The 22,084-nt window shown below is 41.7% G+C and overlaps 1 protein-coding gene across 2 annotated transcripts in view; it reads right to left on the bottom strand.

Moving 5' to 3' along the window:
• TSGA10 (testis specific 10) overlaps positions 1 to 22,084 on the bottom strand; it is a 180,961-nt gene that overhangs the window by 52,105 nt on the left and 106,772 nt on the right. For both annotated transcript variants that reach the window (XM_077482743.1, XM_077482744.1), the window contains exons 16-17: positions 20,144 to 20,353; positions 299 to 501 (exon numbers count right to left, since the gene is read on the bottom strand). In XM_077482743.1, coding sequence (XP_077338869.1) covers positions 299 to 501; positions 20,144 to 20,353 — 413 coding nt within the window. The remainder of the gene's footprint in view (positions 1 to 298; positions 502 to 20,143; positions 20,354 to 22,084) is intronic.

The raw sequence follows: 22,084 nt of genomic DNA, 5'->3' as shown, positions 1-22,084 counted from the left end.
CCACTGCTACAACCATTTTCTCTTCATAAACTGAGATTGATGAATAACGGTGTGCAAATACTTATTTTTGTTTCAGGCTTGTTGGCTATCATTAGCGCAGTGCACAGAAAATTAATTGCATGGTGCTGCCCATTATGAATCTTTACAAATACACTGGTGAAAATTCATTTAAACTGCAGAAAAGAATATGAACAGAAAATAAAAAGCTGACATAATACCAACTCAATTTTGGGCCAATTCCCTCTTCTACAGTTTTAATTAATGTCTAATTGTGAAAATGGATTGCCTGTTTACTTACAGTTTAGTTTCTGCCAGCATCAACCTATCTCCAAGCAGCTCCAGCTCTGACTCCAGGTTCTGGGCCTGTACTTGAGACTGAAATTCTTTTTCTTGGCTGGAGACCAGAAGAGCCTCCAAGTTCTTAACAGAGATTCTTTCACTGGCAAGTTGCTTTCTTAGGTGTTCTATTTCAGAGAAAGTAGATTCCAATTCATGCTGTAACTAAAGGAAAGTGGGTAAAAAAGATAATTATATCCTTGTACATTTACTCCTTTCACCAACTAAAATATTGGATTTTTCAGCACACTACTTTGTGGTATCCTGCTTAACTATGTAAAATGGCCCCCAACCAAATGGAATATTCAACTAAATACACTGTATTGGCGTTAATTGCCTGAAAATACTACAAAATACTGTGAGAGAAAATGTATGAATATGTATGCATGGAAACCAATCAGCTTCTGTTGTTTCAAAGCTTAATTGAACAAGCTGAAGATAGAAGCTGATTGGTTGCCATGCACAGCTGCTCCAGATTTTGTCTGCTTTAGTTTTCATAAATCCCCCCCGGGCATAAATAATGCAAAGTATTTTATTGAAACTATAATTTAGTTTGGTTTGCTCAAAGAATATGGAATTACATTTTTAGGTAATTATTTATTGTTAGCCCTGTGATGACCTGATTTGACATGGCATGCAGCCATTTGATCTATCAATCATAGGACTCTACTGTAAAGTACTGCTCCAAAGAGGTACATCTTTTATGTTCCATCTTAGACTAGACAGAAACATGCTGATCCCACCCCTGAACTAACATCCTGACAATAATTTAAACTTCTGATGAAAATTATTTCATTGCCTTTCCTACTGAGAATATCTCAGAACAACCCAGCAGAGAGACATATTAAACCACACATCTACTGTTTCAATCCCTGGGGCAAATTACATGCATAAAGAGACAGGTCCCAGTGTGCCTGAAGATGGGCAGATGACTTTCATTCTAGGGGAACTTTCCTGCCCTGCGTCAGGCCAGTCATGTACACACTGCCCATAGTCTGTAATGCATTCTTTAACTGCCTATGTGAATGGTAATACATTACTATTTTTCAGTATACAGCTATACTACTCCCCAGCAGTACTGGATGCAGTTTGCCATAAAGGAATTATTTGCACTACTCCACCCAGTATCCTAAGGTAAGCAATACATTCCCTGGTTTTTGCATTTGCATTGGAAATTATGGCATGTAAATACCTTCTGTACTTAGAAGTACTTTAGAGAAAAGGCTTATCAGTTACCTTTGGTCTGTCTTAACATAAGATATTATAAAAAATAAACTTTAAAGATGGAGGTGCCAATATTATGGGGTGATGTGAGGAAGTTTAGTAATAACTGTTCAAGTAACAAATATGCCCAAAATCGAATGAGAAAGTAACTTTTTCAGAGAAAGCCTGCTGTGCCCACAAGTACGTTTAGAACTGTGTGAGATCAATATAAGCAGCTGTTGCGTTCTTCACATGCGTTTGTTCACTGCTTAGCCAAAATCTTAGTCAATGTTAAGCAATGTACATGCAATTGGGTTGAACGGGCGCACCTCTAAACTTGACACTTTTCTTTTACGCTGGTTCACCTTTATGTATTTTTTTTAAGGAGATTTGCGCACAGGTTATGTTAGCATGTTATGCTGCCAACATGTGACATGCACCTTGTTAAAATTATGTAAAATTACTCTCACTCCTCCTAAAAGGGCATTTAACCTCCCCCTCTAATGCATATGATTTCCTTGGGCTAGCTTTTGCTTTTAAAGGGGAACTCCACGCTCCATTCTCCAATGCTTTTGTCTCCCCCCTCTAACCTCTTGGATTTTCATGGGCTAACTTTTGCTTTTAAAGGGGGACGCCACAGTCCACTCTATTCTCCAAAGGCTGTGAGCTACCTTCACCAATCCAAACCACATCCTTTTTCATAGCTCACAACAGGGCCAGCTAGGTAAGGGGGCGAGAAGCCCCCTTACCTGTATCAAATTAACATTAGCGCGATTGCCCCAACCATACAAGGCCACATGCACTCAACATAGCTGGCTGCCTATGGGGCATGCAGTTTAAAGGGGTTTTCTACATTCTATAAAGGCCCCTGTCTGCAGCCCCCCACAACCCCAGCCTAGAGTTGTGTGGAAGAGGCCCTTGTCCCCCTGAATATGGGAACAAGGTGGTTGACTTTTTCATTTTAAGAATTAACAGACCCAAATGGCCTTGTATGTATTGGGGGGGGGCAAGCTATTTTTTGTTTTGGGTTAAAATCTTGCAGATGCAATGTAGTTTTGTAAGTTTTCTCTAAAGCCAAACATCAAGCAGCATATTGGATACATGCTACAGATGCACCACTTTACAGGCAGAGTAAGTCCCGCCCCAAGTCACTAGCTGTTAAGCAATTTTGCATTTTTAAAGACATTTCTCCTTGTTTCATTTTTGGGTTTTCCAAATTGGTGACATTGATATATGTCTCTCAGGGTGGGACCTGGGCCAACATACCCAATTTAAGGCCAACAACTAGAATATAAGCCAGCCAAGTAGGGACTCGCAAAATTAACAAGTCAGTACCCATAGACTGCAATGGTATTTGTTGTATAACTTTTGCCTATGTTAGGCTCTTTGTTTGCCCCCCTGGACCGGGGGGGGGGGGGTGTGTTTGTCCCATCTGTTATTTTATAGGATGCTGGATGATGTGCTTAATTTTGGACAGGGGGTGGCTTATTTTGTGCTAGCTGCATTTGGGTTGTTCTGGGCATGCTCATGGACTTTGGTTTTTTGCTGTGGCTTTTGGTGTGTGAAATGCATTTGTGTTGGTCTGGGCATGATCAGTGACTTTGTAGATTTTGTGCTTTTTGTGTGTGAACAGCACTTTTTTTGGGCAGGGTCAGAAAGTGTGTTTTAACAGTACCCACTTTGAAGATCTGTCTCTACATTGGGTGAACTTACATTTTGTGTGTTTTCATGGACTGTGCATGTGTTTTCAATTGCCTCATTAGCACACAAACCTATGTTATATAAAGCTGGCAGATAGCATTTTTTACCTTAAAAAATGTGTGGGTGTGTTTGAGGAGGTGTGTGTGGGTGTATTTGAGGAGGGGGGAGGAGGGAGGGATATTTTTCACTGAAATATTTTTGATGTTGTCAATCTGTGCTGTTTGTAGGTTGTTAGTTTCACTTTGATTTCATTGTCTGTGCTGCGTTATTTTGCTAAATCTTCCTCAAGCTGTTGTGACTGCTAAATGTTGAAATCCTTAAGAGACTGTCCATTTGTGGCGGCCGTCCTTTTAACTCCTGTTAATTTCCTCTGCAAAATGGCCAGACCTCAAAACCTTATTCTGTTAGTGTATCAAATTAACATACATGTGTTTTTTGTTTTCCTTGCTCTCTTCCAAGTCCTGTTTTGTTGACCAATAAAATGTTTTGCAATTTTTTATGGTTTATGTGTTTTGTTAATAATTTCTTTTGCAGATGTATGCTTAATCCGAGTAATGCATTTTACACTCCCCCCCCAAACAATTTTCATGCAACAGATTTCCCAACTGCAGCTTAACTAGGCTGATTATCATAATAAAACTAACCAATGCATGATTTGTCTAAAATCTACTTTTCTGGTGCCTTCATGGTAGCATGCATATGCTGCTCCATGGATAGGCATCAGTAAAGGAAAATTAACCACTACAGATCCGCGCTATTGCCAAATGACGGCATTAGCGCGGACCTACATTTCCGGGACTACGTCTATTGACGTGGTCCCGGTTACGAGCGGCCTGCGCGCCCCCTGAGGGGCGCGCGCGGCGCGCTCTGTGATCGGCGAGTCCGTGAGACTCGCCTGATCACCGATCCGTGTAAGGGGTCGATCCCGACCCCTTATCACGTGATCAGCTGTCAGCCAATGACAGCTGATCATGTGATAGAACGGAGCCGGTAATCGGCTATTATTCCTCCTCGCGCTGACAGCGCGAGGAGAGAAAAAAAAAGCCGATCGCCGGCGGCCGTGATCGGGACATCAGTCCCGATCACGGCCATCAATACAAGGGACCACCTGCCTGTGCCCACCTGCCTCCCGCAGTGCCATCCTGAAATAAAATAAAAGCAAAAGTAAGTGCCCCCGTCAGTGCCCATAGTGCCCACAGTGCCACCCACAGTGCCACCCACAGTGCCACCCAATCTGCCTCAAAGGTGCTGCACCCCAGTGCCGCCCATCAGTGCCCAGCAGTGCCGCCCATCTGTGCCCAGCAGTGCCGCCCATCAGTGCCACCTATCAGAGCCACCTATCAGTGCCACCTATCAGTGCCCATCAGTCCCATCTATCTGTGGTACCTATCAGTGCCCATCCGTGCCACCCATCCGTGCCACTTATCCGTGCCACCCATCCGTGCCATCTTATCTGTGCCCATCTTTGCCCATCAGTGCCGCCTTATCTGTGCCCATCGGTGCCGCCTTATCTGTGCCTATTAGTGCCGCCTTAACTATGCCTATCAGTGCCCATCGGTGCAGCCTATCAGTGCCCACCAATGCAGCCCATCAGTGCCCACCAATGCAGCCCATCAGTGCCCACCAATGCAGCCTATCAGTGCCGCCTAATCAGCGCACTTCAATGAAGGAGAAAAATGACCCGTTTGCAAAATTTTATAACAAACTATTAAAACATCTGATTTTTTTTTTTTTTTTTTGCATCTTTTTTTGTTTGTTTAGCAAAAAATAAAACTCCGAGCTGCAACTAAATACCACCAAAAGAAAGCTCTATTTGTGGGAAAAAAATGATAAAAATTTCATTTGGGTACAGTGTTGTATGCCCGCGCAATTGTCATTCAAAGTGCATCAGCGCTGAAAGCTGAAAATTGGTCTGGGACTGAGGGGGGTTTAAGTGCCCAGTAAGCAAGTGGTTAAAGAGAGGTAAGTATTCAATTTTCCATTTTAGTGCAGTGGTTCTCAGCCTCAGTCCTCAAGTATCCCCAATAGGACATGTTTTGGGAATTTATCTTAGCTAAATAACTGTCCAAAATACCTAGGCATTGATTTAAAGCACCTGTGCAAGATGAAGGTAAACCTGCAAACATGGCAAAGGATGGGGTAATATGGCGCTCCCTGGGATTTTGAAAAAAATTAATAAAAAAAACCCAACTACTATATATATATATATATATATATATATATATATATATATATATATATATATATATATATATGTCTTGTATATATAAAAATGAGTTGTATCTATAACGTACGTCCACGCCCCAGTATCAACAATAGAGGGTTCATGAGATATCAAAATTATAAAGGTAGTCCATGGGGAAGGTCCGTGGTTAAACTGTACTCAGGTGGGCTGCCAGTCTTAAAGCAAGAAGTAGCTCTAGGAGACAATAAATAAGGAGAGAGACGGCGCCCTCTAAGTGCAGTAAGAAATTATTACTGTTTTAAAACGGTTTAAAAACACTCACATTGGGTTAGTGGTGTAAAGGCACATCATAAATAAAATGTTTCATCCGTCCATAGGAAAGGAAAACGCTGTGAACCCTGTACTGCAGCCCCACGAGTCGTGCCTATGGACGGATGAAACATTTTATTTATGATGTGCCTTTACACCACTAACCCAATGTGAGTGTTTTTAAACCGTTTTAATAAATTTTAATCATTTCTTACTGCACTTAGAGGGCGCCGTCTCTCTCCTTATTTAAACCTGCAAACATGGCCTGTTGGAGGTATTTGAGGACAGGGTTGAGAACCACTGATTTAGAGCACTGAGCTAAACTATAGCTCAAGACAATCCTATTCTCATGTTGGGCATTTGAGGGAAACCAAGTGAGTGTTAGAAACCCTGCTTGTCTTTTTTTAGGTTGGGCTTTGTGTCCCTTTTCTGAAAATTGGCTTCACTTCCTGTCACATAGCCAAACAGGAAGTCTTTCCTTGGGGACACACAGGTTAGTCTAGCTAGTGTCCCCATAAGGCAAATTGTACTCTAGCACTTTGTTGTATACACCCCAAATTATTAGGTAGTTTGGGGTTTGTTAAAGGCAATTCCACTCTCCAATACAAGTGTACTCGCTGTAAACCTGAGGGGAAGCACTGGTGATTTTATTATCCAATCATGTAGAAGCAAAGATGCTGTTTTTTTATTTTCCTTGCATGTCCCCCTCGGATCTCCAGCAACTGCAATTCCAAGTGCACTTATCGTGCAAAGTGGATTTGCCTTTAGTAAATAAACCCCATAGTCCAAGATCCCTAATAATTTGGGGTGTACACAGCAAAATGCTGTTGGTCCAGTCCTGGAAATCTGCATCTGCTTTACTATTAAAATCACGGGATGTACCCACGGTAATATTGTTAGGAAAATACAAGTGGGTCATGGCACATCTATATTCCAAATTTGGCACTTAAAGCGGAGTTCTGCTAAAAAAAAAACAATTAAAAACAATTAAAAGTCAGCAGCTACAAATACTGCAGCTGCTGACTTTTAATAATTGGACACTTACCTGTCCCAGGGTCCAGCGATGCGGGGGCACGAAGCCTCACTCATCTCCCCCTCCTCTCTGCGACACTGGCATTGTAACTGTGGGTGCCCGGCTGTGGCTTCAAAGCCGGGTAACCACTGTGCATGCGCGAGCCACACCGCGCGACGTGACTGGCCGGGCAATCATCTGGGGCCCGTGACGTGTCCTAGATGATTGCCGGGGGGGGAGAGGTGATCTCCCTTCCAGTGCCGTGGTGCGCCAGGAGGAAGTGGGAGCTGGGATCCTCTAAAGGTGGTCATGCACTATGCAATCTGATTGGCCAATCTCTGTACAACTCGATATTTAGGCAAAATAGGTAATAGGAAGACGCATTTGAACAATGAATTCAAAATATAGGAAATCAAACAGGCTCTTGCACTAAATCTAATTTATTTAAGATCAAACTGATTGCAGTGTATGGTCACCTTTAAAGATCAAGATCTAAAAATATTAGGGCTGTTACTGATTACAATTTTCGTGTTCGATTCATCGATTTTTTAAAATAGATTAATCTACTAATTTTGATTAATTATAACGCACATACAGATCCAACTACTTTTAGCTGATCTCCTTGCATTGCAACTCTGCATTAGTCAGTGGTAAATGTAGTATATACAATCACAGACACTAGTTAGTTTCCACAATCCATGACTTAACTTCACAGTTCACAATTTAAATTCAAACTGTAGCACTGACGTAAGTAATTTTTTTTCTACAGCAAACGTGACAATCCCTCCACCTCCGGTCTAACTAATCACTCTCACTTTATGGCATGGACCCCTGTGCAAACAGGTGGTAATGTAAGCAGGTATCAAAAGGGTTAACACGGACCATAAACTTCTCTCATGTCTCCTTAGATCTCAGCAAGGATGCCAGGTCATGGGTAGAAAGAAAAGATCTAAGTGCTCACCGCTTTAAGTATAAGATTACATTTTTGTGTTCAAACACAAACTACTCACATAAAGATGATAAAAACATAGCATGTAAAGCCGACAATCGTAGTTAGTTCCGTAGGGCAGCAGCGGGTGACATCATGCGTAGCTCCTCCCCCGTATGCTTTACGTTCAATCAGAACTTCAATGTCACTGGACTCCTCCCCCCTTCCCTTCATTAGCAGATGGAAGCACTTGGGCAAGGGGGGAAGAGTCCAATGACGTTGATGTCCGTGATGTCACCGGATCTCCGGCGGAACTCTTTTGATCGTTCAAAAAAATGTATTGAGAAATTTATCTTTAATTTCCACAGCCCTAGAAAATATGAATTTATTGAGTTTAGAAACACTTCTCTGTTCTTTGTAATGTTTGTAAAGATTTGGGTAAAAAAAGCAAAAAACACATTTCAAAGATATATTAGAAGTGATAGGAATGAGATTAGCATCAAAAGGGTTAATTAACTGAGTACACCTACTAATTGCCTAACAAGACAAATCCAATGGGGTGAAATTAACCAACTGTATTGGGCATACGCTATTATCAATGAGAAAACCACAGTTACCCCAGCGCCAGTTGCATTTACATATGTGGGTATTTATTATTGTTATTTGCGCTTCAATGTGCGCTGGTTCGCACATTCAACTAATGACTTTTCCGGTGCACCAATTAATGTATAAACTGGTGCAGTGCCTTCTTTTTAGTAAATCATCCCCAAAGTCTGATAACATAAGAGGCTAGATTACATCTCTGTAACAAGTGAGAACATAATGCTGAAGAAATAACAGTAAGCCCTTGTACACATGGTCAGACATTCCGACAAAATGTCGTAACTTGTAATACGAAACTTGTAATACGAAACTTGTGTTGCATACACACGGTCGGACAAAGTTGTCGGAAAATCCGATCGTACGTAACGTGATGACGTTATTTCGTTACGACGGGACTACGTTCAGGCTAGTAGCCAATAGCTTTGGTCTAGGAATTTGATCTGAGCATGCGTGGCACTTTGTCTGATCGGAATTCTCTACACACAATCGGACAAAGTCCGATCGGATCATGTTGTCGGAAAGTTTTATAGCCCAGCTCTAAAACTTTGTCCGTCGGATATTCCGACGGAAACAGTCTGATGGAGCCCACACATAGTCGGATTATGCGACAACATGTTCCGATCAGACATTTTCCATCGGAATTTCCGACCGTGTGTACAAGGGCTAAGAGCATCTCAGTTAAACATACCATTAGCATATTTTGTAACTTATAATAGCGTGGCCTGCGTATTCAGAAAAAGAACAAAAAAAAAAAAAAAAAAAGAGTATAAGATAATAACAATCAGCTGGGCTCGTCTCTCCTGGGTTCTGAATGTTTGCACTGTACAGGGCAAGGAGAATCTCAGGCGATCAAGGGCGATCTATCCAAAGATACCAACACTCCCATATCTCTGTATGTCGGTCCACCCAATCAACTAAACTTCTAGCATAAAGATCAGATAATGTTGGGGGATTTTCCAGTGAAGGACCACTAAACACCTAGCTGCCGTTAGTATATGTGTAATCCGGGGAGTTTAGGAGAAAGAAGACCCAATAAAAAAAGCCTAGGGGAGAAAGGGATATCCACCTCAAACAGCTGGTGGAGAAGCCCCTGGACTGAGTGCCAATAAGGCTGAAAAGATGGGCAGTTCCAGTAAATGTGGAGTAACGTGCCTCGGTCTTGGAGACATCTCCGGCAGCGATCAGAGGCCGATGAGTATATAGCATGTAGGCGAGATTGTGACATGTACCAAAAGAAAAGCACCTTATAAGTGTTATCTTCATAGAGCGTACATATGGAGCTCTTGGCTGCACAGGACCATATAGTTTTCCATTGTTCATGGGATAATTCCTCTTCAAGATGTTCCTCCCAATTACGCATGTAACTATGTTTCCCCAAAGAACCCATGTCATAAGAGTTTAAAATGTGATATATGTCCAAGGTCAATCCTTTCTGTGAGGGACCAGATAAGATTAAACATTCAAATGGGGTTGGCTTGGAGAATTGAAGGCTAGAGGTGAAGGTAAGTGCGTAATGTAGAATTTGGAGATAACCAAAGAAAACACTACGGAGAAGCTCATGTTCTGCTCATCAAAGGATAATAAAACCCTAGTCACTGGATTCACTGAAGCCCCATACACACTATCAGTTTTTCTGCTGAGTTTTTCCTTCAGATTTACCAAAACCATGTAATATGAGGTCAAACCTTAGGAGTTTCAATGTGTATGCAATCAGCCAGGCCCTTGCACTACATGGTTTTGGTAAACCTGAAGGAAAAACTCAGCAGAAAAACTGATAGTGTGTATGGGGCTTAAGTGTCCATAATGAAAAAGGTTCTTCTGCAACCAAATTGTTCGGGTGGATGGGGGCTAACCACAGTTTGTCAATTTGGGTCCAGCAAATATAGGCCAGAAGGGTAACCCAGGATGCTATAGCTCTCAGTTGGGCAGCATAATAGTAACGAAGGAGGTGTGGGAAAGCCAAGCCCCCTCTTTTGGAGAGGCATAAAGTATTGAGCGGGCTATTCAATGTTGTTTATAATTCCACATGAAATTTAGAAGGTCCATCTGAAGTTTTCTAAGCTGGGATGGGCATTGGGAGAGTCAAAAAGCAGTACAAAATTTTAAGTCCTGAGCTACTAACCAGATTACTCGCCACCAGTTGCCCCACCCAACCTCTACCACGCACCACCCTTAATCCCGTCCCTATACACGCCCTCATAAATTCTCATGAAATTACACTTAAATGTTTTATGCAGAATTAAGTTACACGAATAAATATTAACAACTTTATCACCTGTGCCCATCGATGCAGCCTCACCCGTGCTCATCAACGCAGCGTGACCAGTGTCCACTAACACAGCCTCACCCGTGTCCATCATTGCAGCCTCACCTGTGTCCATCATTGCAGCCTCACCTGTGTTTATCATGTAGCCTCACCAGTGCAACCTCACCAGTGCAGCCTCACCTGTGTCCATCATTGCAGCCTCACCTGTGTCCATCATGCAGCCTCACCAGTGCAGCCTCATCTGTGTCCATCATGCAGTCTCACCTGTGTCCATTATTGCAGCCTCACCCATGTACATCATTGCAGCCTCACCAGTACAGCCTCACCTGTGTTCATCATGCAGCCTCACCTGTGTACATCATGCAGCCTCACCAGTATCCATCATTGCAGCCTCACCTGTGCAGAGGGGGCGGCCGCATCATTATAGCGGTAGAGAGCGTGGAGGAATGCTGCCTGGCATTGGACCAGCATTCTGTCTGTCACAGGTGCGGGGCCAGGAGGGCGGGGTTGTGTGTGACGGCGCATGGATTGCAATTATAATGAAAGCCGTTACACCGTGCAAACCCCGCTCTGTGATCAAGCCGGCTCTCTTCCTCCACTCTTCTGCTATAATGATTCGCCGCCCTCTCTGTTCCTCCACACTCTCTCTGGGAGACTGGCTCCCATTCCCCCGCCCCCCCCCCCTCCCCGACTGCGGTGCCCTTGCTCCCAGGCAGCCCAGCTCCTTGCCAGACCTCATTTTCCACATCTCATTAGGCGAGTGGAAAATTTGAGGGTTGTTTTAGATAATATGGTAATTTTGACCGAGGCAATGCGTCCAAACCAAGAAATTGGATAGTGTCTCCATTTAGACAAAAGAGACTGGATAGATGCAAATAGAGGTCTGAAATTTGCATCATATAGGGATTCGTATCAGGAAGTAAGGTACACTGCCAAATACTTAATGACATGGGATTTCCACGTATAGGTAAAATTTTCAGAGAGACAATACACTTTTAAAGGAAAGCATATTGATTGGAAGGGCTTCCGATTTAGCTGAGTTTACCTTATATCCCGATAAGGACCCAAATTCCTCCAAGAGTTCATGGCAATTAGGAAGGGTCATGCGTGGTTGCGTAGGGTTAGGAGAATTACATCAGCAAATAATGAAACTTTAAACTCACGTCCCCTAAGCATTATACCACTAATGTTGGGGTTCTGTCGGTTCTGGGCCACCAGGGGTTTAATACACAAGGCAAAAAAGCAATGGAGAAAGTGGACATTCTTGTCTAGTCCCATTGAAGATTGGAAAAGAGGGAGATGCTGCAAAAGGTGTTTTGATAGAAGCGCATGGAGTTGCATATAGATGTCTAATGGCCCAGAGGAACGGCCCCCGAAAGCCCAGATATTAGAGGTCGACCGATATGGGTTTTTCTCTGGCCGATGCCGATATTTAGAAATCATGGCGGCCGATAGCCGATATATGATGCCGATTTTTTTGGGCCGATATGTTAGGCCGATTTTATTTTATTTATTTATTTTTAATCCCCCTTGATCTAACACACCTTTCCCACTGGGGCGTTTTTTAAGGCGCTTTTGGGCTAAAAATAGCGCCTGTAAAGTGCCTGCAAAATGGCTCCCCTGCAGTCTGTGTGAAAGACAGAGTGCTTTCACACTGAGGCGATGCGCTGGCAGGATCTTAAAAAAAAAGTCCTGCAAGCAGCACATTTGGAGTGGTGTATACCGCTCCTCCACCACTCCTGCCCATTGATATGAATGGGCACCACTGCCGAAGCGCATGCAATGCGATTTGGCAGCGGTGCTTCATGGGCGCATTTAACCTCTTCCTTGGCCGCTAGCTGGGTTATATGTGCCCCACTAGCAGCCAAATAGCACCGCTAAAATGATGGTAAAGAGACGCTAAAACTTGCGTTTTACCATCAACGCCTGCCCGCTCCAGTGTGAAAGCAGTTTTCATAAGTGATACAGAAAATTTCTTACACTTAAACATTTATTAAACAAAACAAACCTCCAATCAGTTTACTTGTATGTATGATCTAGATAAAAAAAAAAAAAAAAAAAACTATATATTAAATAAAAACGGGTAGTCAAAACTTTTGGACAAAAAAAAAAAAAAATGGGCTAACTTTACTGTTTTTATTTTATTTTTATTTTTTAAATGGTGTATTTTTTTCCCAAAAAAATGCATTTGAAAGACCTCTGTGCAAATGCCGTGTGACATAAAATATTGCAACAACCGCTATTTTATTCCCTAGGATCTCTGCTAAAAAAAATATATATAATTTGTGGGGGGTCTAAGTGATTTTCTGGCAGAAAATACAGGATTTTTACTTGTAAGCAACAAGTGTCAGAAAAGATTTAGTCTTTAAATGGTTAAACTGAGAACTTCTACACACAGAGATGACTTCATTCATTCAAGTGTAAACATTGTATCATTTAGTTCTTTTCTTGTCAGCCTGCCCAGAGAGGAGGAAAGTGTTGCTATGACGACTCAGGCAACTTACGCTGACTTCTTACAGAAGTCATTTCAAAGTCCCGCTGTAGAATCGGCTTTTTAGCAGCACAATCGGCCGATGCCGATTATTTAAAAAACGGCAAATATCGGCCGATATATCGGCCGGCCGATATATCGGTCGACCTCTACCAGATATTCAAGGGTTGAAAACATAAAAGGCCAGCTGAGCCTATCGGAGGCTTTCTCAGCATCTAAACTGAGCAACAGCGCTTCAGTGCTTTGCCTGTTAATGATATCTATTAAATTGAAGACTCTTCTGGTATTATCTCCTGCCTGATGTCCTGGAACAAAACCCACCTGATCTTTATGGATCAAGGAGGGGAGGACATCATTTAAATGGAGGGATAGTAGTTTTGTAAAAATTTTCAAATCTGAATTCAATAAAGCTATAGGTCTATAATTCTCACACAATGTGTGGTTTGTCAGGCTTGGGTATGATGAGCGTTAGATGAGAAGTCTGCATGTCTTGCGGAATTTCATCCCTGCACATGAATCCGTTAAAAAAACAACTCATATGTGGATGTAGGCTGGTTAGAAAAGTCGTGTTATATTCGTAAGGAAGACCGTTGGGGCATTGCTATTTGGCAGGAGCTTCAAAGTCTTGGAAATCTCCTCTGCAGTTATCAGAGAGTTGAGAGACTTTAAAGCTTCCGCTGGTAAGGTGGCCACTCCTCTGCATGTGGGGTAAGCTAGCACATGATCAGTGAAACTTTCTTGGGTTGGTAAGTGAGGTATGGAGGCGTTATTGTAGAGATCCAAAAAGTAATCACGAAATAATTGGGCAATATGGTCGGGGTGAGAATGAAGGGTCCCGATGGGCCAAGGCATGAGTTTGTTCTCAAGGTTTACATGGTAATAGGGTTTGGGCTTTATTGCCCTTATCATAGTATAGCTGACGCAATCTTTGAAGGGCTTTTTCAACCTTGCCTATGTCTATGCTCTTGAGGGCGTATAATTTCTCTTAGGAAACAGATTGAGGATGAAGATGTAAGTCTGGATTCTAAGTCCTTTATATATTTTTTGAGTTCCACTTTAAAGCTAATTGTATTAGCTAAATATATTTGAGGTATATATTTTTTTAAAACATACGGTTTCCAATGTCATAGGCTCAGTTCAAACTACGTATGTGGTGGTTACAAGCAGATTAATGTCAACCCAAGTGAATGCTACTTGAGTTTGTACAATGGAAATTCATTCATTCTGAACGGATATGCACTGCAGCAAACTGCAACACAAAAATATTCAGTGCAGCACTCTGACAGAAAAGGTGCAGGTCTGTTTTCAAGCACTTTGAAGTACACTGCCAGCCCTTAAATTTTCAATGATCTGAAAAAATGCAGCACACGTTAAGACATCAAAAAAAGTGCATTAATGTACATCTGTTGATTCAATGCACCCAGCGGCAAAGTGTGACCTTACCCTTTCAGTTTGTAGCTGCTGCTCAAGGAAATCAAACAGTAATGTCCCGTACACACGATCGGACTTTCCAACAACAAAACCATGGATTTTTGTTCAAAGGATGTTGGCTCCAACTTGTCTTGCATACACACAGTCACACAAAGGTTGGCCAATAAGTATGAAAGCAGTGATGTACAAGACGTACGTGATATCTCCATCACAGACGCTAGTTTTACAAGACCGAGCACTTCCGGCTCGTCCTTGATTCCGAGCATGCGTGAACTTTTATGCGACAGACTTGTGTACACGCGATCGGAAAGTCCGACAACAAAGTTTTGTTGGCGGAAAATTTGAGAACCTGCTAGCCAACATTTGTTGGTGGAAAGTCCGACAACAAATGTTTGATGGAGCATACACATGGTCGGACTTTCAGCCAACATGCTCACATCCAACATTTGTTTTCGGACAATTTGACCTTGTGTACGTGGCATAAGACTTTGCATACCTTTTGTTTTGATACACCTGGAAGGCGTTATATTTGTTAGATATTAGATATATGAGCCAGGGAGACCAACCTATGGCAAAGTCCCATCTAGCTTACTTTTGCTTTCATTTAAAAATGTTTTTACATACCTGGATATGTTTATATCTTTAGATTCTTATAGCCTTATGTAAAGCTGCATTCAGACTTGAATAGGGCAGGGCACCACCCTGCACCAATCAGGGCTCTGTTGTACACTTTCGAGTGTGCCTATCTCCATCATTGTCCAAGCATAGGACAGGGAAAGTGCAGGACCAGAATCTTGGTGTTTAATTGCAATTAAGCAAAATTAAGTCCTATACCTGGATGTCGTATGTGACAGAGTTGTGTAACAAGAATGTTTCCATATGTATTTCAACCACGTATTTAGTTGTATGCCTGGAGTAATGTGTGTCAATTCAACAAAGGAACCTGTAATCAGAGCATTAAGTAGGCTACCACAGCTGACCTGCCCCTCTAAAAACTCTAGGTGTTTGGTATAAATTATGCTATACTGGTCTGAAGGCTTCAATATATTTGAGTCACTGACCTGGAACATGCATGCAGATCAATAGTTTTGACTTTGCTTGTTACATTCTTATTCCAGATCTGGGACTTTTATTGCTTTTATAGCTTTATATATCTGTATATAGATTGTACACAAGGGCATATTTTCTTACTACTAACTGAAAACAATAGACTTTGAAGTAATAATGTAGACTTAGCTGGTTATACACATCTCTAATTTCGGGTGATTCCTGTTTGGGTGGACTTTGAGTGAACAATTGTTGGCCGAACAGTGACTACATACTATCAGATGCTGTCAATTGAAGTGCCCATACAAAATATAAACGTGGATCCTTATTTTGTAGATAACCTTAATTGTTAACATATTACATAATTTTCATAGACCAGTTAATAAAATAAACAATCTTCTCTTAAAAATATGTATGCCCAAGTCCATTTTCTACGCTCCCCAGCGCCAAGGCAGCCTTGCATTCTCAAACATATTACTTGGCAAACCAGCTACGCTCTCTTGCCTCTTGGTATACCCGCCATGCTTACAATCGCTGGACAGAGGTTGAGAAACTACGGCAAACTTTATGTTGTGGAGTAATAATGCCCCTCTTGACCTATATTGCTCCTGCATATGCTTTCGCAGTGTGCCAAGCTGCTCTACCTACTTTCCACCGATATTTCTCTAGAAACTTCCTTTCTGTTTACGCTTAATGTCCCACATAGTTTGACCATGGATGGAAAAGGCCTTGTTTTATTTTGGCCAGTTGGTGGATGTTAGAAGTAGAATATTGCGGACCTTCTAGGATTTACATGATGTTTACACCCTACCCAGGCAGGCCTTCTTTAGTTATCTACAAATACAAAATTATGCTCAATCTTTAACGACCAATCTCCAATTTTCTGATTTGACAGAGTTTGAGAAAAAATGTTTTGAAGGCCAAACCTCTAAGGGCATGATCCTCTGCATTTATACAATTCTCATTACCGACCTTACATCGTCCGTGCCTCTGCATGCCTATATGCAAAAGTGGGAGTAGGCCTTGGGGGAGGGGCTGTCTTCAAAAACGTGGCAACTTATTTGGTCACAAGCATCCAAGAGCTCTGGCTGCACCTTGTACAAGGAAAATCAGTATAAAGTCTCTATCATTGATACCAAACCCCAGACCTGCTCCACTTTATATATCCCTCTGCTGATCGCCATTGCTGGTGATGCAAGCAAGACCCAGGCAACTTGTACCACATCTATTGGTCCTGCCCAATAATTGTCCTTTACTGGCAGATGGTCTGCTCCCCACGCTACTCCATCCTTGAACCCTGGGTCCCTTTCAATCCTAAAGCCTTCCTCCTGGGTTTCTGTGTTGCCATGGCTATAGTCACTTTATTACAATAATATGGAATTCGATTTTAAAGCCATGTATTGTTACAAGCTAAGGCTCTCTCCATTGATATGTAAATGTACAAGTTGGATGGGTAGAGAGGACGTATGCAGCAAAAAGGTGGGGTAGGAGATTAGATTTTGAAGCAAGCATGTGGAGAGACAAAGAAGTGTGTATGGAAGGACGAAGAGGTAAGACATGTGTGTTGGAAGCTCGAGAACTTTGAAGACGTTTTGCATTGGACTCTGGGAAAAGAATGATGGACATTACATCTTGACCCCTAAGTTGAGTAACTTGTCTAGTTTACTTATTGCATGTATATATATATATATATATATATATATATATATATATATATATATATATAGGTATATCTATATATATATTGTACATGCTTATATTTTTCTAGAAAGGATAATTGGCTTGTGTATGTTGTAGGCATATTTTGTCCTGGCTCTCCTTGCCAGGCAGTTTCAGTTGTGCCCTCACTCCTGTAGTAAAGGTATGTGGGCACATTATGGATAATTCATTTGTTTTTATTGTGCACACTGTTGGGCATATTTTAAGGGGCACACTGATAGGTATATTATTAATATGATGGGTATATTTTTAATGTGCACATCAATGGGCATATTTTGTTAAGGGGCACGCTGATGGGCACAACAAAATGTGCCCTACAAAATATGCCCATCGATGTGCACATATAAAATATACCCATCAGCGTGGCCCGCAAAATAAAATTTGTCCATCGGAGTACCCCTTAACATAAAAGGTGCCCATCAGCGTGACCCTTATTTTATGTTAAGGGGCACGCTGATAGGTATATTTTTATTGTGCACACCGATGGGCATATTTTGTTAAGGGGCACCTTAACAAAACATGCCTATCAGTGTGCACATAAAAAATATACCCATGTGCTCCTTACAAAAAAAGCCCAGCATTGTGCATATTAATAATATACCTATCAGCATGCCCCTTAAAATAAAATGTGTCCATCAGAGAGCCTCCTAACATAATAGGCGGCCATCAGTGTGACCCTTATTTCATGTTAAGGGGCACGCTAATGGGCATATTTTATTTTAAGAGCAACACTGATGGGTACATTTTATATTAAAAGGGGCACTCTGATGGGCAAATTTTAAGTTAAGGGGCGCGTTTTGTTGTGTCCATCAGAGTGCCCCTTAATATAAAATGTGCCCATCAGCATGACCCTTATTTTATGTTAAGGGGCACCCTGATGTGCACAGTTTATGTTAAGGGAGACTCTGATGGGGACATCTGATGTAAGGGGACACTCTGACAGGAATGCCTGATGTAAAGGGGCACTGTGATGGGGGCAACTGATGTAAAGGGGCACTGTGATGGGGACACCTGATGTAAAGGGGCACTGTGATGGGGACACCTGATGTAAAGGGGCACTGTGATGGGGACACCTGATGTAAAGGGGCACTGTGATGGGGGCACCTGATGTAAAGGGGCACTGTGATGGGGCACCCGATTTAAAGACGCACTGTGATGGGGGCACCTGATGTAAAGGGGCACTGTGATGGGGACACCTGATGTAAAGGGGCACTGTGATGGGGACACCTGATATAAAGGGGCACTGTAATGGGGACACCTGATGTAAAGGGGCACTGTAATGGGGACACCTGATGTAAAGGGGCACTGTGATGGGGACACCTGATGTAAAGGGGCATTGTGATGGGGACACCTGATGTAAAGGGGCACTGTAATGGGGACACCAGATTTAACTTGACAATAAATATTGTTGAAATGCTAAGGAAATTGTATATTTCTCATGTTTTTGATAGAGATACAGTTACTACAATATTTTCTGAGTCATAGCACAGACTTGAGATTCGGACCTCGGCCCAAAGAAAATTTTGGCGATCGGACCTCCTTGAATTTTAATTCATTACTCCTGTTTTAGAAGCTCTTCCAGTCTGATATATTCCTGGCTGTGTCATAGTGTGCATGGATGGTGGCTTCCGATTTGGGTAGAGCTCTGACACAGGTGGATACTCTACATCACAGGGGTAGGCAATCTCAGCCCTCCAGCTGTGGTGAAACTAAAAATCACATCATGCCTCTGCCTCTAGGAGTCATGCCTGTGATTGTTAGGGTCTTGTACGGTCTCATGGGACTTTCAAAACATCTGGAGGGCCGAGGTTGTCTACCCCTGCTCTACATTAACATCCTCTTCCTTTTTCCTTTCTCCCTCTTGCACTCTTCTATCTTTTCTTTGTGTTTAGTATAGTGCCTTTTGACATCTAGTTGCACACCTTAGCACATACAGGATCTAGTTGAGCTAATGTAATTTTTTTTTCTTCTGCTGGAAGCCAGTTTGTTGCACTTATTATGCCACCACTTTGTTAGGCGATAATATATATATTTTTTATCCTGTTTTGTGGTCCAATTACCCTATCCTTGCTTCTTTATTTTATAATCTGTATACTGCCACTTTTTGTCTTTTGCCAATCTGAATGTTTTGTACCTTCTTTGTTTTATCTTGAAAAATGAATAACAATAACAATTGTCAGTTCTCAAAAACAAAATATGTACACCTATTAACATGTAGAAAAGCATATTTACTTGCGTATGTTCTTATTGTTTTGTTTTTTCATGCGTAATGCATGTTAAAACACAGAAATGCTGCATGTATTATTTTTTTTAAATGTGCTATGTGGTGCTTATATATAAACCAGCCACATAAAAATAATAGGATTTCTACTTGAATTTATAAGCAGCAATCATAGGAATGTAACCTAAAAAAGTCTGAAACCATTGGAACCAAAAAGGCATAGTGGAAAGCAATATTTTTCCAGACATACAGCTGACTTTCTGTCTGAAAACCCCATAGAGGAAACCAACAAAAAGCCATTTTGTTGTCTTCTTTTGTCTACAGTGGATAGCTATCAAGATCAATTGGATGCATTAAAATAGAATGATGAACATATCAAATATCTCCAATTCTGTAGGTTAGAGGACTTTTTATAGACACGTGGCAATGCTGGGAGAATGTATATAATGTATTTTTAGTTTAGGGTGATAATAGGGCTTTTTATTTTATTTTTTCAACTGCATTCAATACTTGTATGTCCATTACTTCCTACTAAAGCCTTTAACTACCACAGATTGCATATGACTTCAAACTATTGAAACAGAGGTTGCTTTCACTAGGACCATTGCTTATATATCCAAAACGTTGGCCTTAACAGGAACCTGTGTCTTGCCCGCACATATTTCAATTTATATTCTACAAGTTAACATACCCTCTCTGCATCTTGGGTTTTGGCATGGAGCTGACGATTTATCAACTCTTTCCCAGAATCTAATTTAACACAAAGCTCCCGTGTAGTGGCCAGGTCACTGAGGGCTGAAGCCTTTTCTGCTTTGACCTGCCGCAGCTCTTCCTCCATCCTTGCTCCTGATTTGGTTATGTTGCTTAACTGAGATTTGTAGGACTGCTCTGAGGTAATATGCTGATGATGAAAAACAAAATATGTATAAATAAATATTTACATGTACATATATACAGTATATATCACACACAAAACAAATAGCGTATTTAGAAATGTCATCTAATTTATCACAGAAGAAATGTGCATGAACTTTGGTGGTAATTGTAGCTGCTTTGTGTACTTTGGTCCACATACTTTCCGCAAAAAGACTTTCCTATTATAGAATTATAGTAGTGAAATCTGCTTCTGAAAGTTTTTTTTTTTAGCACTTGGATCATATTTGTGATAGTCACTTCTGTAAGGAGGGGTCTCAACCACAGTACTTTAGTTGGTGCAGACAAAAGGGAACCTTCTCTACAAATGGTGGGCCTGCCCAGCAACACGGAAATTTTGAGAGGAAGTGTTTCAGATGCACTCTGAACTATTACACTCCTCAAATCTCTTCTTAGCGCAACGTGCTCGCTTAAATCTTAAACCTCTAGGTCTTTCCAAAAAGAAATTCAAACTATTTCTCCACATTCTGACAGCAGATAAGCATACAATCGCTAAGGCCTGGAAATCACCTACCCTCTCCCTGGCTAAACTAAGTCAAGAATTAATTTGGTCTTGTGGCACAAAAAGATTGAAGAAAAATTGACTGGCAAAATGGATAAAATCCTGTGCAACTGGCAGCTCTAGCGCTCTAGGTTTCTTCCCAAGACCAAACCCTTCTAGCACTGTAGGGGGAAATGTGTCTGCTGTAAATATTTATTTCCTATCTATCCTACCTATATCCCTTTTCCTACTAATTTCCCTCCCTTGTTTCTCATTTACCCTAAGAAGTTTTGGTGGGATCATCCACCTCCAAATCATTTCTTTGTCCCAAACCTATAATAAGACCATTCTATGGTATCCTATATTTCTTATTTCTGTTCTCTGTTTTGAAAAGCTGTATAAAATGTGAAACTTATTACATTGTAAATCAAACCAGATTTTACACACAAAAATTAATAAACAATAGTGTAACTGAATTGAGGGTGATTTTTTTTTTTGGCAGCAAATTCCCTGGCAACCAATCTATTTCAAAATAGCACATTCAATAACTGGCAAAAAACAGGATTTTTGACTTAATGTAAATTCCTTGGAGTACATTATAGAGCACAAGATTCAGGTACATTAAAGAGGAGTTACAGACATTTCTGTGTTTATTAACAGTCAGCAGCTACAAAAAATGTATCTGCTGGCTTTTAATAAACACACACTCACCTGTCCCACAGTCCAGCGATATGGCCGCCCGAAGCCTCACTTCTCTCCCTCTCCATGGTGGTGGCATTGCAAGTGTGGGCACCCGGCTGTGACAGCTTGCAGCTTCACAGCTGGGTGTGCACTGTGCATGTCATGCTGTGAGTCCCGAATGGGCGGGCAATATTCTGGGACCTATAATGTGCCCCAGAAGATTGGAGGGAGGGGGAGAGGAGAACTTCTGCTCGTGGCGCCACGCCGCACCGAGCGTAAGTGGAAGCCGGGTACATGCCAAAACTAGCCCCCCCCCCCCCCCCCATGTGGCATGTCAGGGGGTCAGGAGTCCTTAAAGTGGAAGTTCCACTTTTGGGCGGAACTCCGTTTTAAGTCATGCTGCTGCCTTCAGGAGCTAGAACACTGGCAAAACAAAGCTGTAAAGACTTTCCCGCATAACCCCTCCCATTAGGGTTGCCACATCATCACTTTAAACCCGAATGCATATTAATTACACAGGTTCTGTGTCTGATTAAG

Source organism: Lithobates pipiens, unplaced genomic scaffold, assembly GCF_037356315.1.
Source record: "Lithobates pipiens isolate NorthernLeopardFrog02 unplaced genomic scaffold, aLitPip1_a1.2 Scaffold_16, whole genome shotgun sequence".
NCBI classification, from domain to species: Eukaryota; Metazoa; Chordata; class Amphibia; order Anura; family Ranidae; genus Lithobates; species Lithobates pipiens.
Note: the sequence above shows the minus strand (reverse complement) of the source record. Positions and strands in the feature narration are given on the sequence as shown.